Source organism: Somniosus microcephalus, chromosome 4 (genome assembly GCF_052327205.1).
Source record: "Somniosus microcephalus isolate GS21.2 chromosome 4, FLI_Smic_1.0, whole genome shotgun sequence".
NCBI classification, from domain to species: Eukaryota; Metazoa; Chordata; class Chondrichthyes; order Squaliformes; family Somniosidae; genus Somniosus; species Somniosus microcephalus.
This window is the reverse complement of record NC_140990.1, coordinates 311,004,529-311,017,961: the sequence shown is the minus strand read 5'-3', so window position 1 is coordinate 311,017,961 and position 13,433 is coordinate 311,004,529. Positions and strand designations below refer to the sequence as shown.

The 13,433-nt window shown below is 45.4% G+C and overlaps 1 protein-coding gene across 1 annotated transcript in view; it reads right to left on the bottom strand.

Annotated features, from left to right (window-relative positions):
- LOC147120593 (protein mono-ADP-ribosyltransferase PARP14-like) overlaps nucleotides 1-13,433 on the bottom strand; it is a 73,226-nt gene that overhangs the window by 37,040 nt on the left and 22,753 nt on the right. Inside the window, exons 9-16 of the mRNA XM_085986723.1 lie at nucleotides 12,819-12,950; nucleotides 10,848-10,910; nucleotides 10,071-10,247; nucleotides 9,777-9,961; nucleotides 8,490-8,538; nucleotides 5,976-6,110; nucleotides 3,164-3,226; nucleotides 420-596 (exon numbers count right to left, since the gene is read on the bottom strand). Of these exons, the coding sequence (XP_085842849.1) occupies nucleotides 420-596; nucleotides 3,164-3,226; nucleotides 5,976-6,110; nucleotides 8,490-8,538; nucleotides 9,777-9,961; nucleotides 10,071-10,247; nucleotides 10,848-10,910; nucleotides 12,819-12,950 (981 nt within the window). The remainder of the gene's footprint in view (nucleotides 1-419; nucleotides 597-3,163; nucleotides 3,227-5,975; nucleotides 6,111-8,489; nucleotides 8,539-9,776; nucleotides 9,962-10,070; nucleotides 10,248-10,847; nucleotides 10,911-12,818; nucleotides 12,951-13,433) is intronic.

Below are 13,433 nucleotides of genomic sequence, written 5' to 3'. Positions count from 1 at the left end.
CATCATGTAATCAGACCAGGTTGCCCTCCGCTTTAATCTCCTGTCTGTGTTCAGTTATTTGATCGTAGCCAAGGCAGCAGTTGGGGATGCTAAAATTAGCCTCAGTACCCTTGGGTGAGGGTGATGAAAAATTTGCCAGAGTTCTTGCACCTGATTGTTATTGAGGACAACACCTGCCGCATGTGTGCGTGTGTTAGATAAGGAAAGAATTACGTCTGGCTGTGATACCATTAAAGCTGTATAACGAGTTGATGCTCACTGTCAAGAATCACACTTGAATAATGGACATTTGTGAGAGGTGTTGGAAAGCACATTGGCTCTCATGGAACTGTATCCCAAGAGGAATCAACACCTTCAGGAGAGAAGTGAAGGAGAAGGAATTGGCAGGAAAAAAATATTCATGATCTGACTGCAATTACCTGTTCCTAAAGCAGGGAAAGATACTGTAGTAATCTGTTTTTTTTCACTTTCCTGCAATACTTTTTCTACCGAGGCTGTAATCATAGCTGAATTTGTTTGACCGACCATATGTATGATGTAATCGCAGGTAAGATTTCCACTTCCAGTAACTACAACACCATCGCCAGGCTGAGAACCTGAAGAAATCAAAGACACAAAGTTAAATAAAAAGTATATTTATATTTCTACCTATGAAATAACAGCAATGCATTTAAATAGCTTCTACAACTGCAGGCTAAGAAAATAATTATTATACATTTAGCTCTGCTTTAAATATAAAAACACAGCTGATTATGAACAAAGATATGCATCTGGGAAAGCAAGTCACCAAGCATCTCAAAATACTGGATACAATTAAAGCTGCATTTTTTTGATACCACTATTCCCAGCCAGAATGGAGATGATTGGATAATTCCCCTGTCAATCACGCCTGGAGACGGCACTGCTGTAAGTGACTGGATATTGATTTTACGCACATAATTTGTATGTAACTATCCTCCACTCACTGCACTTAGCAGGAGAAATCACATTGCTTTTATCCAGAGAAGATGGTGCAGTTTCAGTCATGAGATCTGTTTGCTGTAGTTTGTAGGGACTGTTTTTTTAAATAGACTGTTTGCTGTAGTGCGCTGTTTAAATACACTCTGTTTGCTGAGTAAATAGACTTTGTTTGCTTTGCTGTTCGCTGTAAAATAGACCATTTGCTTTGAGTCCTGCCGTTTGTCCCACCCCGACCCCCTGCTAGGTTGTCAACTTCAATGGTCACAGAGATCAAATGTTCAACAATTTCCAAATTTGAACTTTATGTACTGACGAAGACTATGACAAATCATATCTAGTTTGAACATTCTAACCATGTCAACGTCATCATGACCACTACCACAGAAAAACAAATCTTGCTCAGTCAACATTCAATTATGTTCATAAAAGGTAAAAATTGTAATCATTGGAGATAGATTTTTGTTTTTATTCAATAATGGGATGTGGGCATCGCTGGCAAGGCCAGCACTTATTGCCCATCCCTAATTGCCCTTGAAAAGGTGGTGGTGAGCCGCCTTCTTGAACCGCTGCAGCCCGTGTGGTGAAGGTACTCCCACAGTGTTGTTAGGGAGGCAGTTACAGGATTTTGACCCAGCGACGATGAAGGATCGGCAACATACTTCTAAGTCAGGATGGTGTGTGACTTGGAGGGGAACTTGGAGGTGGTGGTGTTCCCATGCGCCTGCTGCCCTTGTCCTTCTAGGTGGAAGAGGTCGCGGGTTTGGGAGGTGCTGCTGAAGAAGCCTTGGCGAGTTGCTGCAGTGCATCTTGTAAATGGTACACACTGCAGCCATGGTCCACCGGTGTTTAGAAGCCCTTAACGGTGATATTTAACTCACCTTTTAACGTTACCAGTTCGCCCATGGATTTCACGCTCCTTCTGGACCCCATCTGTTCATTTGAAGCGGAGGTTGAGTGGCCATTTAAATTTTTTTTTTTAATTCATTCATGGGATGTGGGCGTTGCTGGCAAGGCCAGCATTTATTGCCCATTCCTAGTTGCCCTTGAGAAGCTGGTGGTGAGCTGCCTTCTTGAACCGCTGCAGTCCATGTGGTGAGGGTACTCCCACAGTGCTGGTAGGTAGGGAGTTCCAGGATTTTGACCCAGCAACGATGAAGGAACGGTGATATACTTCCAAGTCAGGATGGTGTGTGGGCACTTAGAGGTGGCGGTGTTCCCATGCGCCTGCTGCCCTTTTCCTTCTAGGTGGTAGAGGATGCGGGTTTCGGAGGTGCTGCCGAAGTAGCCTTGACGAGTTGCTGCAGTGAATCTTGTAGATGGTACACACTGCAGCCACGGTGCGCCGGTGGTGGAGGGAGTGAATGTTTAAGGTGGTAGATGGGATGCCAATCAAGTGGGCTGCTTTGTCCTGGATGGTGTCAAGCTTCTTGAGTGTTGTTGGAGCTGCACTCATCCAGGCAAGTGGAGAGTATTCCATCACACTCCTTACTTGTGCCTTGTAGATGGTAGAAAGGCTTTGGGGAGTCAGGAGGTAAGACAATCGCCACAGAATACCTAGCCTCTGACCTGCTCTTGTTACCACAGTATTTATGTGGCTGGTCCAGTTAAGTTTCTGGTAAATGGTGACCCCCAGAATGTGGGGGAATTCAGCGATGGTAATGCTGTTGAATGTCACGGGGCGGTGGTTAGACTCTCACTTGTTGGAGATAGCCATTGCCTGGCACTTCTGTGGCGCGACTGTTACCTGCCACTTATCAGCCCAAGTCTGAACATCGTCCAGGTCTTGTTGCATGTGGGCATGGACTGCTTCATTATCTGAGAAGTTGTGAATGGCAGTCATCAGTGAACATCCCTATTTTTGACCTTATGTTGGAGGGAAGATCATTGATGAAGCAGCTGGAGATGGTTGGGCCTAGGACACTGCCCTAAGGAACTCCTGCAGCGATGTTCTGGGGCTGGGATGATTGACCTTCAACCACCACAACCATCTTCCTTTGTGCTAGGTATGACTCCAGCCAGTGGAGAGTTTTCCCCCCGATTCCCATTCACTTCAGTTTTACTAAGGCTCCTTGATACCACAGTCGGTCAAATGCTGCCTTGATGTCAAGGGCAGTCACTCTCACTGCACCTTTGGAATTCAGCTACTTTGTACATAAATTGTCTTTTTTAATATAATGCATATCTATATATGCCTGTAACTTACCCAATTGCTTGCATTCATCCATGACAGTACTGCCAGCTGCTGCAAATATTGCCCCAGAGACGCCTAAAAAACAATGGCACAACAAAGTTTGTGGATATCTAAGTCATTTTTACTCATGAGAAACAACTTTGGGCTAGCTTTCTGCCCATCCATAGTCAATGCCTAGAATATGCAGCCCTTTCATTTTTACACTTTATGTAAAGTATTGTTACTACAAAGAGATGAAAGAAATATACTGAAGTCATAATGGTTTGATTTGGAAACTCCATAATGAGAAATTCCCCTCGAGGGCCGTTTTGGGCACTAAGTGAAAAATGTTTGGCAAGTTAGCGCCAGGCGCTAACCTTTTCAAACGTTTGTTAAAATTCCCTCTTTTTGCTCCAAGAGGGAAGTGGAGCACTAAATCAAACACTCCACTTGGCTCTTGGAGCTCAAGAGGCGGGGAATGTCCCGATCCGGGGCGATGTGCTCAGCAGCGCCACAAGTGGCCTCGCATGGCGCTGCTGCGTTGCAGGGGCTCTTCCCCGCTTTAAAGGGAAGGGCCTCACGCTGCGAGCTCTGCAGGTTTCATTGTGGATTTCTAGGCCTCCGGTGCGTGGGAGTGCCGCGCGATCAGCCCGGCACCCGGGACCGGTGGCCGAAAATAAATGTTTTAAAAAACGGCACTGCTGCGGGGCGCGAGTTCGAATTTTTCTCCCGAGTCGCTACCGGGGCGTTGGGTCCAGAGATGACGTCAGGATCTCCGGGCACAGCAGATCGGGTGATATCCAGAAGCACCGTCGCAAACCTCCCGTGGAATTTCGCAGGAAGCGCGGTTATCGCCTCGGGGTGGGGGCAAAAAGCCGTTTGTGCCCCATTAGCGCCTCTCACCGGAGGCGCAAATGAGGGGAGTTTTGCCCCTCATGAGTTTCTAATCTCAATCTGAGCAGAAGATCGGAACTTCCCCAAAATGCAGGAAGGAAAATCAAGTGAGTCATCTCCAGGAGAGATGAAGATGGCTGCCGTCCTTGCGGGCTCCGTGCGTACCAGCAGCTAAGTGTCCTTGCTGCTTGGTGCGCTTGGCTCGTTAACAAAAAAGCATTTCACAGACTGGATTTCACTTGTTGTATTTGGTTATGTGACAAATAAAATTGAAATTGAAATACCTCCTATTATCCAGCTAAAGGTGGAATCACCTCAGCCACAGTTGATGCATATCCTGAGATCAGGAAGAAGAATGATGTGGAAGAAAATACAGGGAGTTTACCATCAATTTTGAAAGCAAGACGTTTTGAGGTTTATATTCATATGACATCGGTAGTGGGGAAAATGCTAGAGTCCATTTTAAAAGATGTAATAGCAGAGCACTTGGAAAGCAGTGACAGGATCGGACAAAGTCAACATGGATTTACAAAAGGTAAATCATGCTTGACTAATCTACTGGAATTTTTTGAGGATGTAACTGGTAAAATAGATAAGGGAGAACCAGTGGATGTGGTGTATTTGGACTTTCAGAAGGCTTTCGATAAGGTCCCGCATAAGAGATTAGCGTGTAAAGTTAAAGCACATGGGATTGGGGGCAAGGTAGTGACTTGGATAGAGAACTGGTTGGCAGACAGGAAGCAAAGAGTTGGAAGAAATGGGTCTTTTTCCGAGTGGCAGGCAGTGACTAGTGGGGTACCGCAGGGATCGGTCCTCGGACCCCAGCTATTCACAATATATATTAATGATCTGGACGAGGGAGCTAGATGTAATATCTCCAAGTTTGCAGACGACACAAAGCTAGGTGGGCATGTGTGCTGTGAGGAGGATGCCGAGAAACTCCAGTATGATTTGGACAGGTTGGGTGATTGGGCAGATGCATGGCAGATGCAGTATAATGTGGATAAATGCGAGGTTATCCACTTTGGTGGCAAAAACAGGAAGGCAGATTATTCTCTGAACGGCAATAGATTGCAAGAAGGGGAAATGCAACGAGACCTGGGTGTTCTTGTGCACCAGCCGCTGAAGGTAAGCATGCAGGTGCAGCAGGTGGTTAAGAAAGCAAATGGTATGTTGGCCTTCATAGCGAGAGGGTTCGAGTACAGGAACAAGGATGTCTTGCCGCAGTTGTACAGGGCCTTGGTGAGACCACATCTTGAGTACTGTGTGCCGTTTTGGTCGCCTTATCTGAGGAAGGATGTTCTTGCCATGGAGGGAGTGCAGCGAAGATTCACCAGACTGATACCTGGGATGGCAGGAATGACGTATGAGGAGAGATTGGGTCGATTGGGCTTATACTCACTGGAGTTTAGAAGAATGAGAGGGGATCGCATTGAAACTTATAAAATTCTAACAGGACTAGACAGACTAAATGCAGGAAGGATGTTCCCGATGGTCGGGGAGTCCAGAACCAGGGGTCACAGTCTAAGGATAAGGGGTAAGCCATTTAGGACAGAAATGAGGAGGAATTTCTTCACCAGAGAGTGGTGAACCTGTGGAATTCTTTACCACAGAAGGCAGTTGAGGCCAATTCATTAAATATATTCAAGAAGGAGTTAGATATATTTCTTAAGGCTAAAGGGATCAAGGGATATGGGGAGAAGGCAGGGACAGGGTACTGAATTTGGATGATCAGCCATGATCTCATTGAATGGTGGAGCAGGCTCGAGGGGCCGAATGGCCTACTCCTGCTCCTATCTTCTATGTTTCTATGTTTTGATATTCCTTAACTGACAAAACTCACTAGATCGATCGTATTATAGGATTGAATGTTTTATTCAAATGTTTAAAGATTTTACAAAATGAAATTCTAGGATCTAAGGGGTTAAATACAAACAAGAAGTTATCTTACCGGAATTGAGATTCAGTGTTGTATTTGTGGAATTCACTATTGCTTTCACAGATTCCTGGGTTATGTCTCCACGCTTCACCTCCACAGTAACATTATGGATTTTCAGCTGTGTCGGCAACAGTCCGCTCCGTTTAACTGGAGAGTAACAAAGAGATTTGTTCTCACTTAGCACCATAAATACAGTCAGTTCATAGATTCGTAGGGCTGGATTTTCTCAATGGAGACGTGCTGGAGGCGGGACTCCTGGTTTCCGTGTTTCAGTCCCGCCCCCAGCGACATCTGACCAACCCGCGGTATTTTCCCTTGATTGGCCTCCTGCGGGCTTACTGGCCAATTAAGGGAAAGCCAGTGACCGATGATGTCAGCGTATGACGCTTCATCTGTCGAAAACATTTTGACAAATGAATTGTCAGCGTTTGACAGCTTTGAGAAGCTGTCAAACACTGACAATCTCTGTTCTAAGGTGAGCCCTTGCACACAGGCTCACCAAGACCTCTCTCCTCAGCAGAAAGCAGGTGGCTGCTGCATCTGAGAATGCAGCAGCCATTCTGTCATCTCTGTCGTTGAGATGAGGCACCTCCGGATCCTCAAAGGTTGAAGCCTGCAGAAAGAAGCAAAGGTAAGGAAACTTTTTCCAACACTTTACATTCACCGCTCATACTTACCTATCCACACTTGCACCCATGACTCACCGCTACAGCTGACATTTTGACCCCTCTCACCCCCACAGAACCACTGCTCGCCTCGCTGACACTGGCAAGGTTCGCAGCTGTCGGGAAGCCCGCAACTGCAGGCGTAAAATGGGGCAAAGCCTCAAAACTGCCTGTTAACTACCTGTTAACAGGCAGTTAATTGGCTCCAATCTCATTCCCGCTTCGAGGAGACAGGTCCCTGCGCGACTCGGGGACCCGCCTCCCGGGAAGATGGCATGGAGGCGGTTTGGGTGCGGGGTCAGTACCCGCTGCCAGTTTCTGCCATTTTCCTGGCAGTCCCGCCTATATACCCACCTCCCCAGGGCTGGGAAAGTTGCCCCCATAGAGTCATAACGGCACAGAAGGAGGCCATTTGGCCCATTGAGTCCGTGCCGGCTCTCTGTAGAGCAATCCAGTCAGTCCCATTCCCCCACTCTATCCCCATAGCCTTGCAAGTTTATTTCCCTCAAGTGCCTATCCAGTCTCCCCTTGAAAACATGGAGTTTGTCCGCTTCCACCATTTCCGTCGGCAGCGAGTTCCAGGTTCTTACCACTCGCTGCGTAAAAAAGTTTTTCCTCACGTCCACCCTGTATCTCTTGCCCAAAACCTTAAATCTGTGTCCCCTAGTCCTTGTACCATCAACTAGTGGGAACAGCCTTTCCCTGTCTAGCCTATCCAAACCCATCATAATCTTGTACACCTCTATCAAATCACCCCACAACCTCCTTTGCTCTAATGAAAACAAATCCAGCTTCTCCAACCTGTCCTTGTAGCTAAGATCCCCCATCCCTGGAACCATTCTGGTAAATCTCCTCTGCACCCTCCCAAGGGCCTTCACATCCTTCCTAAAGTGTGGTGACCAGAACTGGACACAATACTCCAGTTGTGGCCTAAACAGCGCTTTATAAAGGTTCAGCATAACTTCTCTACTTTTGTACTCAATACCTCTATTTATGAAGCCCAAGATCCCATATGCTTTGCTAACCACTCTTTCAATATGTCCCGCTGCCTTCAGGGACCTATGCACATTAACTCCCAGGTCCCTCTGTCCCTGCACACTCTTTAAAACTGTGCCATTAAGTGTATATTGCCTCTCCCTGTTCCTTCTGCCAAAATGCATCACCTCACACTTCTCTGTATTAAATTCCATCTGCCACTTGTCTGCCGATTCTGCTAGCCTTTCTATGTCCTGTTGCAGTCGATTGGTATCATCCTCACTGTTTGCCACACCCCCAAGTTTGGTGTCATCGGCAATAGTTCATATCGGGAACTGTGCAAATGTTACTATCACCGTCAGTCCATCAAATGTTTGTACAACTTTGTAAATGGTGCCATGCACCTAGAGAAGGGCGGACTATTGAATTTCCCTTCTGCATCTACATGACAATTTAAAAAAAGTAGCTGGCTATTCTAGCTCCAGATTGGCTACAAATTTGGAGTTTACAGATTATCAGCATTGTGCCACAGTTCAGCTGTGGAATTTGGGTTGAGAACTGTTGTGTACTTTAGTTATTTGCTAAAATCAATACAAATTACAGCAGCCTTGTGAAAATTGTATTTAGAGACAGTGTTACTGTCCTACCGATTAGGGCATGACCATTGTTGAGGTAGGACAATCAGTAAGAAATATGTAAAGATATACATAGGAGGTTTTCTGTGAGCCGTATCACATATACATATTTAAACAAGCACCATTTATGAAAAAGTTAAATATGAAGTTGATATTTTACCTCTTTATAGAATTAGCTCAGGGGTTAGGAACAGGTTTGTTGAAAGTATAAAAGGGATCATTTTGCAGGGAAGGATGGAGTTGACCATTACCTGGTGGTGTGTAACTATGCTGTGGATTCGCAGTCATCTGTGCTGTGCCCTAAAATGTTCAAATTTGAAGAAAAGACAAAGATTACTGAATATAATTTCTTGAATTCATTAATAAAGCAAAACTTAAAAACACCCTGCTTGTGATATTGAATGAATTCAGGATGAATATGTTTCAATAACTAAATTAATTTTCTTTGAGATATTGAGAATTCCAAAATTTAACAGTTTCAGAGAGACTGAAAACTGTTTGGGATGAACAAACACTGTCTCGAGATGAAAAAGTGGCTGCAACAGGTTTGTACTCCCAGTAATGCACTGTGAAAAATGTTCATTTTATCAAACTCTTTGAATTCCTACCATTCAGTATTAAATCAAAAGCATTTCAAAACAAAATGGATTCATGCATTCTAATGTACAAATATTGTCTTACTCTCTAATACAAAATCAAAATACTGCAAATGCTGAAATCTGAAATAAAAACAGAAAATGCTGGAAATACTCAGCAGGTGGAGATGAAAACAGAGTTAATGTATCAGGTCAATGACCTTTCGTCAGAACTGGGAAATGTTAGAGATGTAGCAGATTTCAAGCAAGTACAGGGGCAAGGAAAGGGGGAGGGGAGGAAAGCACAAAAGGGAAGGTCGGTGATAGGGTGGAAGGCAGGAGAGATTAAATGACAAAAGGGATAATGGTACAAGGTGAAAGGAGATGGTAATGGGACAAGTAAAGAAACAAGAGGTCTAAATGGGAATATCAGAATCATCAGCAACAGCTGCCATCTGGAAAAATGGGGGCAGAGCTTATGATCTGAAACAGTTGAACTCAGTGTTGAGTCCAGAAGGCTGTAAAGTGCCTAATTAAAAGATGAGGTGCTGTTCCTCAAGCTTACGTTGAACTTTGTTGGAACAGTGTAGGAGGCCGAGGACAGAGAGGTCAGAGTGGGAGTGTTCCGGAGAATTAAACTGACAGGCGACCAGAAGCTCAGTGTCAAGCTTTTTATCCCAGATTTATTGAATTGAATTTAAATTACCCACCTGCCATGGTGGGATTATGAACTCATGTCTCCAGATCATTAGTCCAGGCCAACTGGATTTCTAGTCAAGTAACACAACCACTATGCTACCAAACCCATATTGAATGGTGGAACAGGTTGAAGGAGCTGAATTGGCTACTCCTGTCCCTATGTTCCTAACTGAAACGCTAGGTTATTAGTTCCTACGTTTTAATGTGCTATACTAAAAACAGACAGCTGGTGAAAATGAAATCCCTCCAGGATGCAAAGATTACCATTGTACCAACACCGAGGTTCTGCTTCTTTTTATCAAAAACATCAGCAAAATCATCATAGACATTTGATTCAAACGCAAGAATGGAAATGGCTTTCATGTTGGACGATGCAATGATCGAGAAATAATTCTCCAATCCATCGAAGACTGCGTTGACGGCAGTTTTACAACTGATTCCACCTTTACCTAAATAAAATACAAAAGCTCATTAGTAAACCTCAGAAGAAAACAAATCGAAGTAAACAACGAATCGCAGAATAAATAGACTGAACCGCTCAAATGGGGGCGAGGTTACCTGTCCCTACGGCTGGGAATGCAACAGTGGCGATGTTCAACCTTTCACATTCCTCCAGGACCTTTGTTACTGATGCTGTGATCCCAGCTGCTGTTACAGGCCCAACCATGTGGATTATATATTTACACTGAAGCTGGCCGCCTTTGGTAACTGCGACACCATCATCTGGCTGAGGACCTAGGAAAGAAATGGGTGGTGGAAATTCACCCTCATTAACCTCTATCTACAGCATTAGTAAAAATACGCTTATTATTTGTTTACAGCCCAAAGCAACAGATAAACTACTTTGTCTCTTCCCACATAAGCTGCAGCAGATATTTTCCCTGCTGAAAGATGTACCATGCAAAGGAAGGTTGGGGATACTTGCTGGGAATTGGATAGTAAGCCTTTGGCACAAGGTTTGCTTACAACAGAAATAATTTTAACTTGGACAAGACAGCTCCCACAGGGTGGTCATTTTTCAGTATGCAGGTACTTCATTTTTAGGACAGGCAGCATATGATAGAGCCTTGTCCTACAGCACTCCACTAATCACCTGCACAACTGAGTGATGGCCAAGACATTATCCTAGAAATCCCAGTGGAAATTCTGCCCACAATTTTTATCCCATCATAATCTTGCTTCTCCTTGCTCAGTGTCCTCTTTCTCCTGATGTTTTAAGTGCCTTGAGACATTCTCCATATGAGGGGTGTTATATAAATGTTAGCTGTTGTTGTAGTTACATTTTCAAAGCATATATCCTAGAAGAGCATAACCCTGATTGAGAAATACCAGTACCTAGGGCCTTGCATTCATCCTGCACAGAACTACCTGCAGCTTTTAGTATCGCACCAGACACACCTACAGGTAAAAACAAAGAAACAGATGTTAAGAACAAAGCAAAACCTTTGTTTCTTGGCGCACTGACTGGATTCATAAGTCACAGTTTGACTATTTTTGTGTAATTTCTGCCTTTGTTCTCTGGCTGATGCTGGGCGACAGGCCCCTAACACCACCCAGGGGGTTGGTCCTGGAGCCTTGTGTCTCTGTGGAGCTCAGTGCCTCAAAAGGTGGGGCAGGTACTTACTTAGCTTTTTGAGCACTCACTATATTCGACAGTGGCTTATACAGTTGTGCAACTTTTAACATTCATGATTTTTTAAAATCAAAATGGTGCCTTAAAATATGGGGACGCATCTACACAAGTGTGATTTGTAATCCACGCTTTAAGCTATAACAAGTTTTAACAACTCCTGCCACAATATATTTTGTTGAATCAATACTGTAATTAAATGAGCAATTCATAAGGATGGTATTGTATTTTCAACCTGGGCTTAGATTGGCTTCAAATTGCTGGTGTGATTGTCAATGGATGCTGCCAATCACTTAGGATTATAGCAATTAACAATGATAACATATAATCAAAGATACAGGGCTAAAGTTTCCGAGGGGGGGTTGCAATTTAAATTTTGGGTGAAGGTGTAAATCGGTCAGTGTTGAATTAGCCGTCCATTATATACCACGCTTGATTTACCTTTCCATTGGGACTTGTGATGGGGGATGGAGGGCGGGACAGGGTTGGAGTAAGCCTGGGGCAGGGAAGACCTAATATTACCTTGTGGAACCAGGACAAGCACTCCTGCTCCTCCTCGCCCCACAAGGGAAGTCAACGAAAATGAATACAAGTTACCTTTTTGGGGCTTTTCTGGCCCCGAATCCTCATCCTGCTGCCACAATGGCTTCCCCGTGCAGGCCTCTGGTTAAAATAGCAGTCATGCCCCGATAATGTAATCGGAGCCCAGTCTACATATTTAAAGAAGAACCCCACCAGTTTCCACCAAGTGCCCTTCCTGGCTGTGCAGAAGAACAGGTTAAAATCGGAACCTGTGGGAAATGAACAGGCCCTTGGTGGGAAAAATCCAGGGATGATTTTAACTGCCCGCCCATTTTCCGCCAAAATTGTCCCAGATAACAGAAAGTTTACTGTTTAGTTTACTATTAATATTTAGACTGGGCCAGAAATTCAGTGCATTTGCACCTCCCGTTAGCGCCTACGGGGCACAAATGACTTTTTGTCCGGGCGCGGCACCGTTAATGACTCCCGCTCAATTCAGCGGGAGTTTAGTGGCGATGGTAACCAGTAGCGCCCCGCTCCACTGCGCAGGTGATGATGACGTCATCACCATGCGCAGCGACCTGTTTATGGCCTGCCTGCAAAATAGCCCCGTGCCCCCTGAATCTGTGCCAGGCGATGACAGTGACCGATTCGGGGGCCGGGAACTGAGCGGCAGAAGGCTCGTGGGGCGGTAAGTAAAGGGGAGGTGGCGAGCGGGGGAAAAAAATCGTCCGACTTACTTGTTGCGGCCCGTTGCATCTTTGAACACGGGGTCCGTGCTGCGACCTGGCAGCCCTGTACTCCTCTTGAGTGCCGGGCTGCTGGCACAGCACCCCACTCCCCGATGGTCCAGGTAGGGCCTCGCAGAGTTGTGGGCTTGGGCCCTCCCCTTTAATGAGGGGAGGAGCTGTTCCATGCGGCAGCGCTACGTGGCCCATTGCGTAGCGCTGCAGAACGCACCACCCTAATATTTGGGGTTAGCGCTCTAAGAAGGAAGTGAAGCGCTTGAATTAGCGCCTCACCTCCCTCTTGTGACGCTAAAACTGAATTTAGCAATTGCCGGCGCTATTTTTTGCCGGGGGTTAAATTTAGTGCACAGGTGATGTTAGTGACCCAAAATGGTCGCTGATTAATTTTTCCCCTCTTAAACTTACCAGAAGTTAAGTCCAAAGTTTTGTTTGTAGAATTTACTATGGCATCTGTAATTTCTTGGGTGATATCACCTTTTTTCAGTTCTACTCTTACCCAACCTATTTGTACTGTTGGGACTGGTGATAGTTTTGACACTGCAGAGAGATCACAGAATAGTTACACTGAAACAAAGCAATATATGGTTCATAAAAGCAAAATACTACGGATGCTGGAAATCTAAAATGATCCAGGTCTAAAGTGGTGGGGGGGGGGGGGGTGCGGTGGGGAGTGAGAGCGAGAACATAATCCAGATAGTAAGACGGTTCACGCTCTCCCAACCCCACACCCTCCACTATCCCCTTAACACCCGCATCATGTTCTCCCTCTCCTCCCCCTAGACCTGGTTGATTTCTTGGAAAGCTCAGTGCGTGTGTGGCAAGTAATATCATTGGAGTAGAAGAAATCCAGAAGTCATGCCATTTTCACTATTCACTTCATACCCAATAAACCTGTTAACAATCCGTGACCCACACACAATGCCCCATCTATGGCGGGGGTGGGAGGTCAGGAACTTGTTGGGGGGAGGTCAGGAACCCAGGGTGGGGCGGGAGGAATTCGGCAGGGGGAGAAGGTCAGGA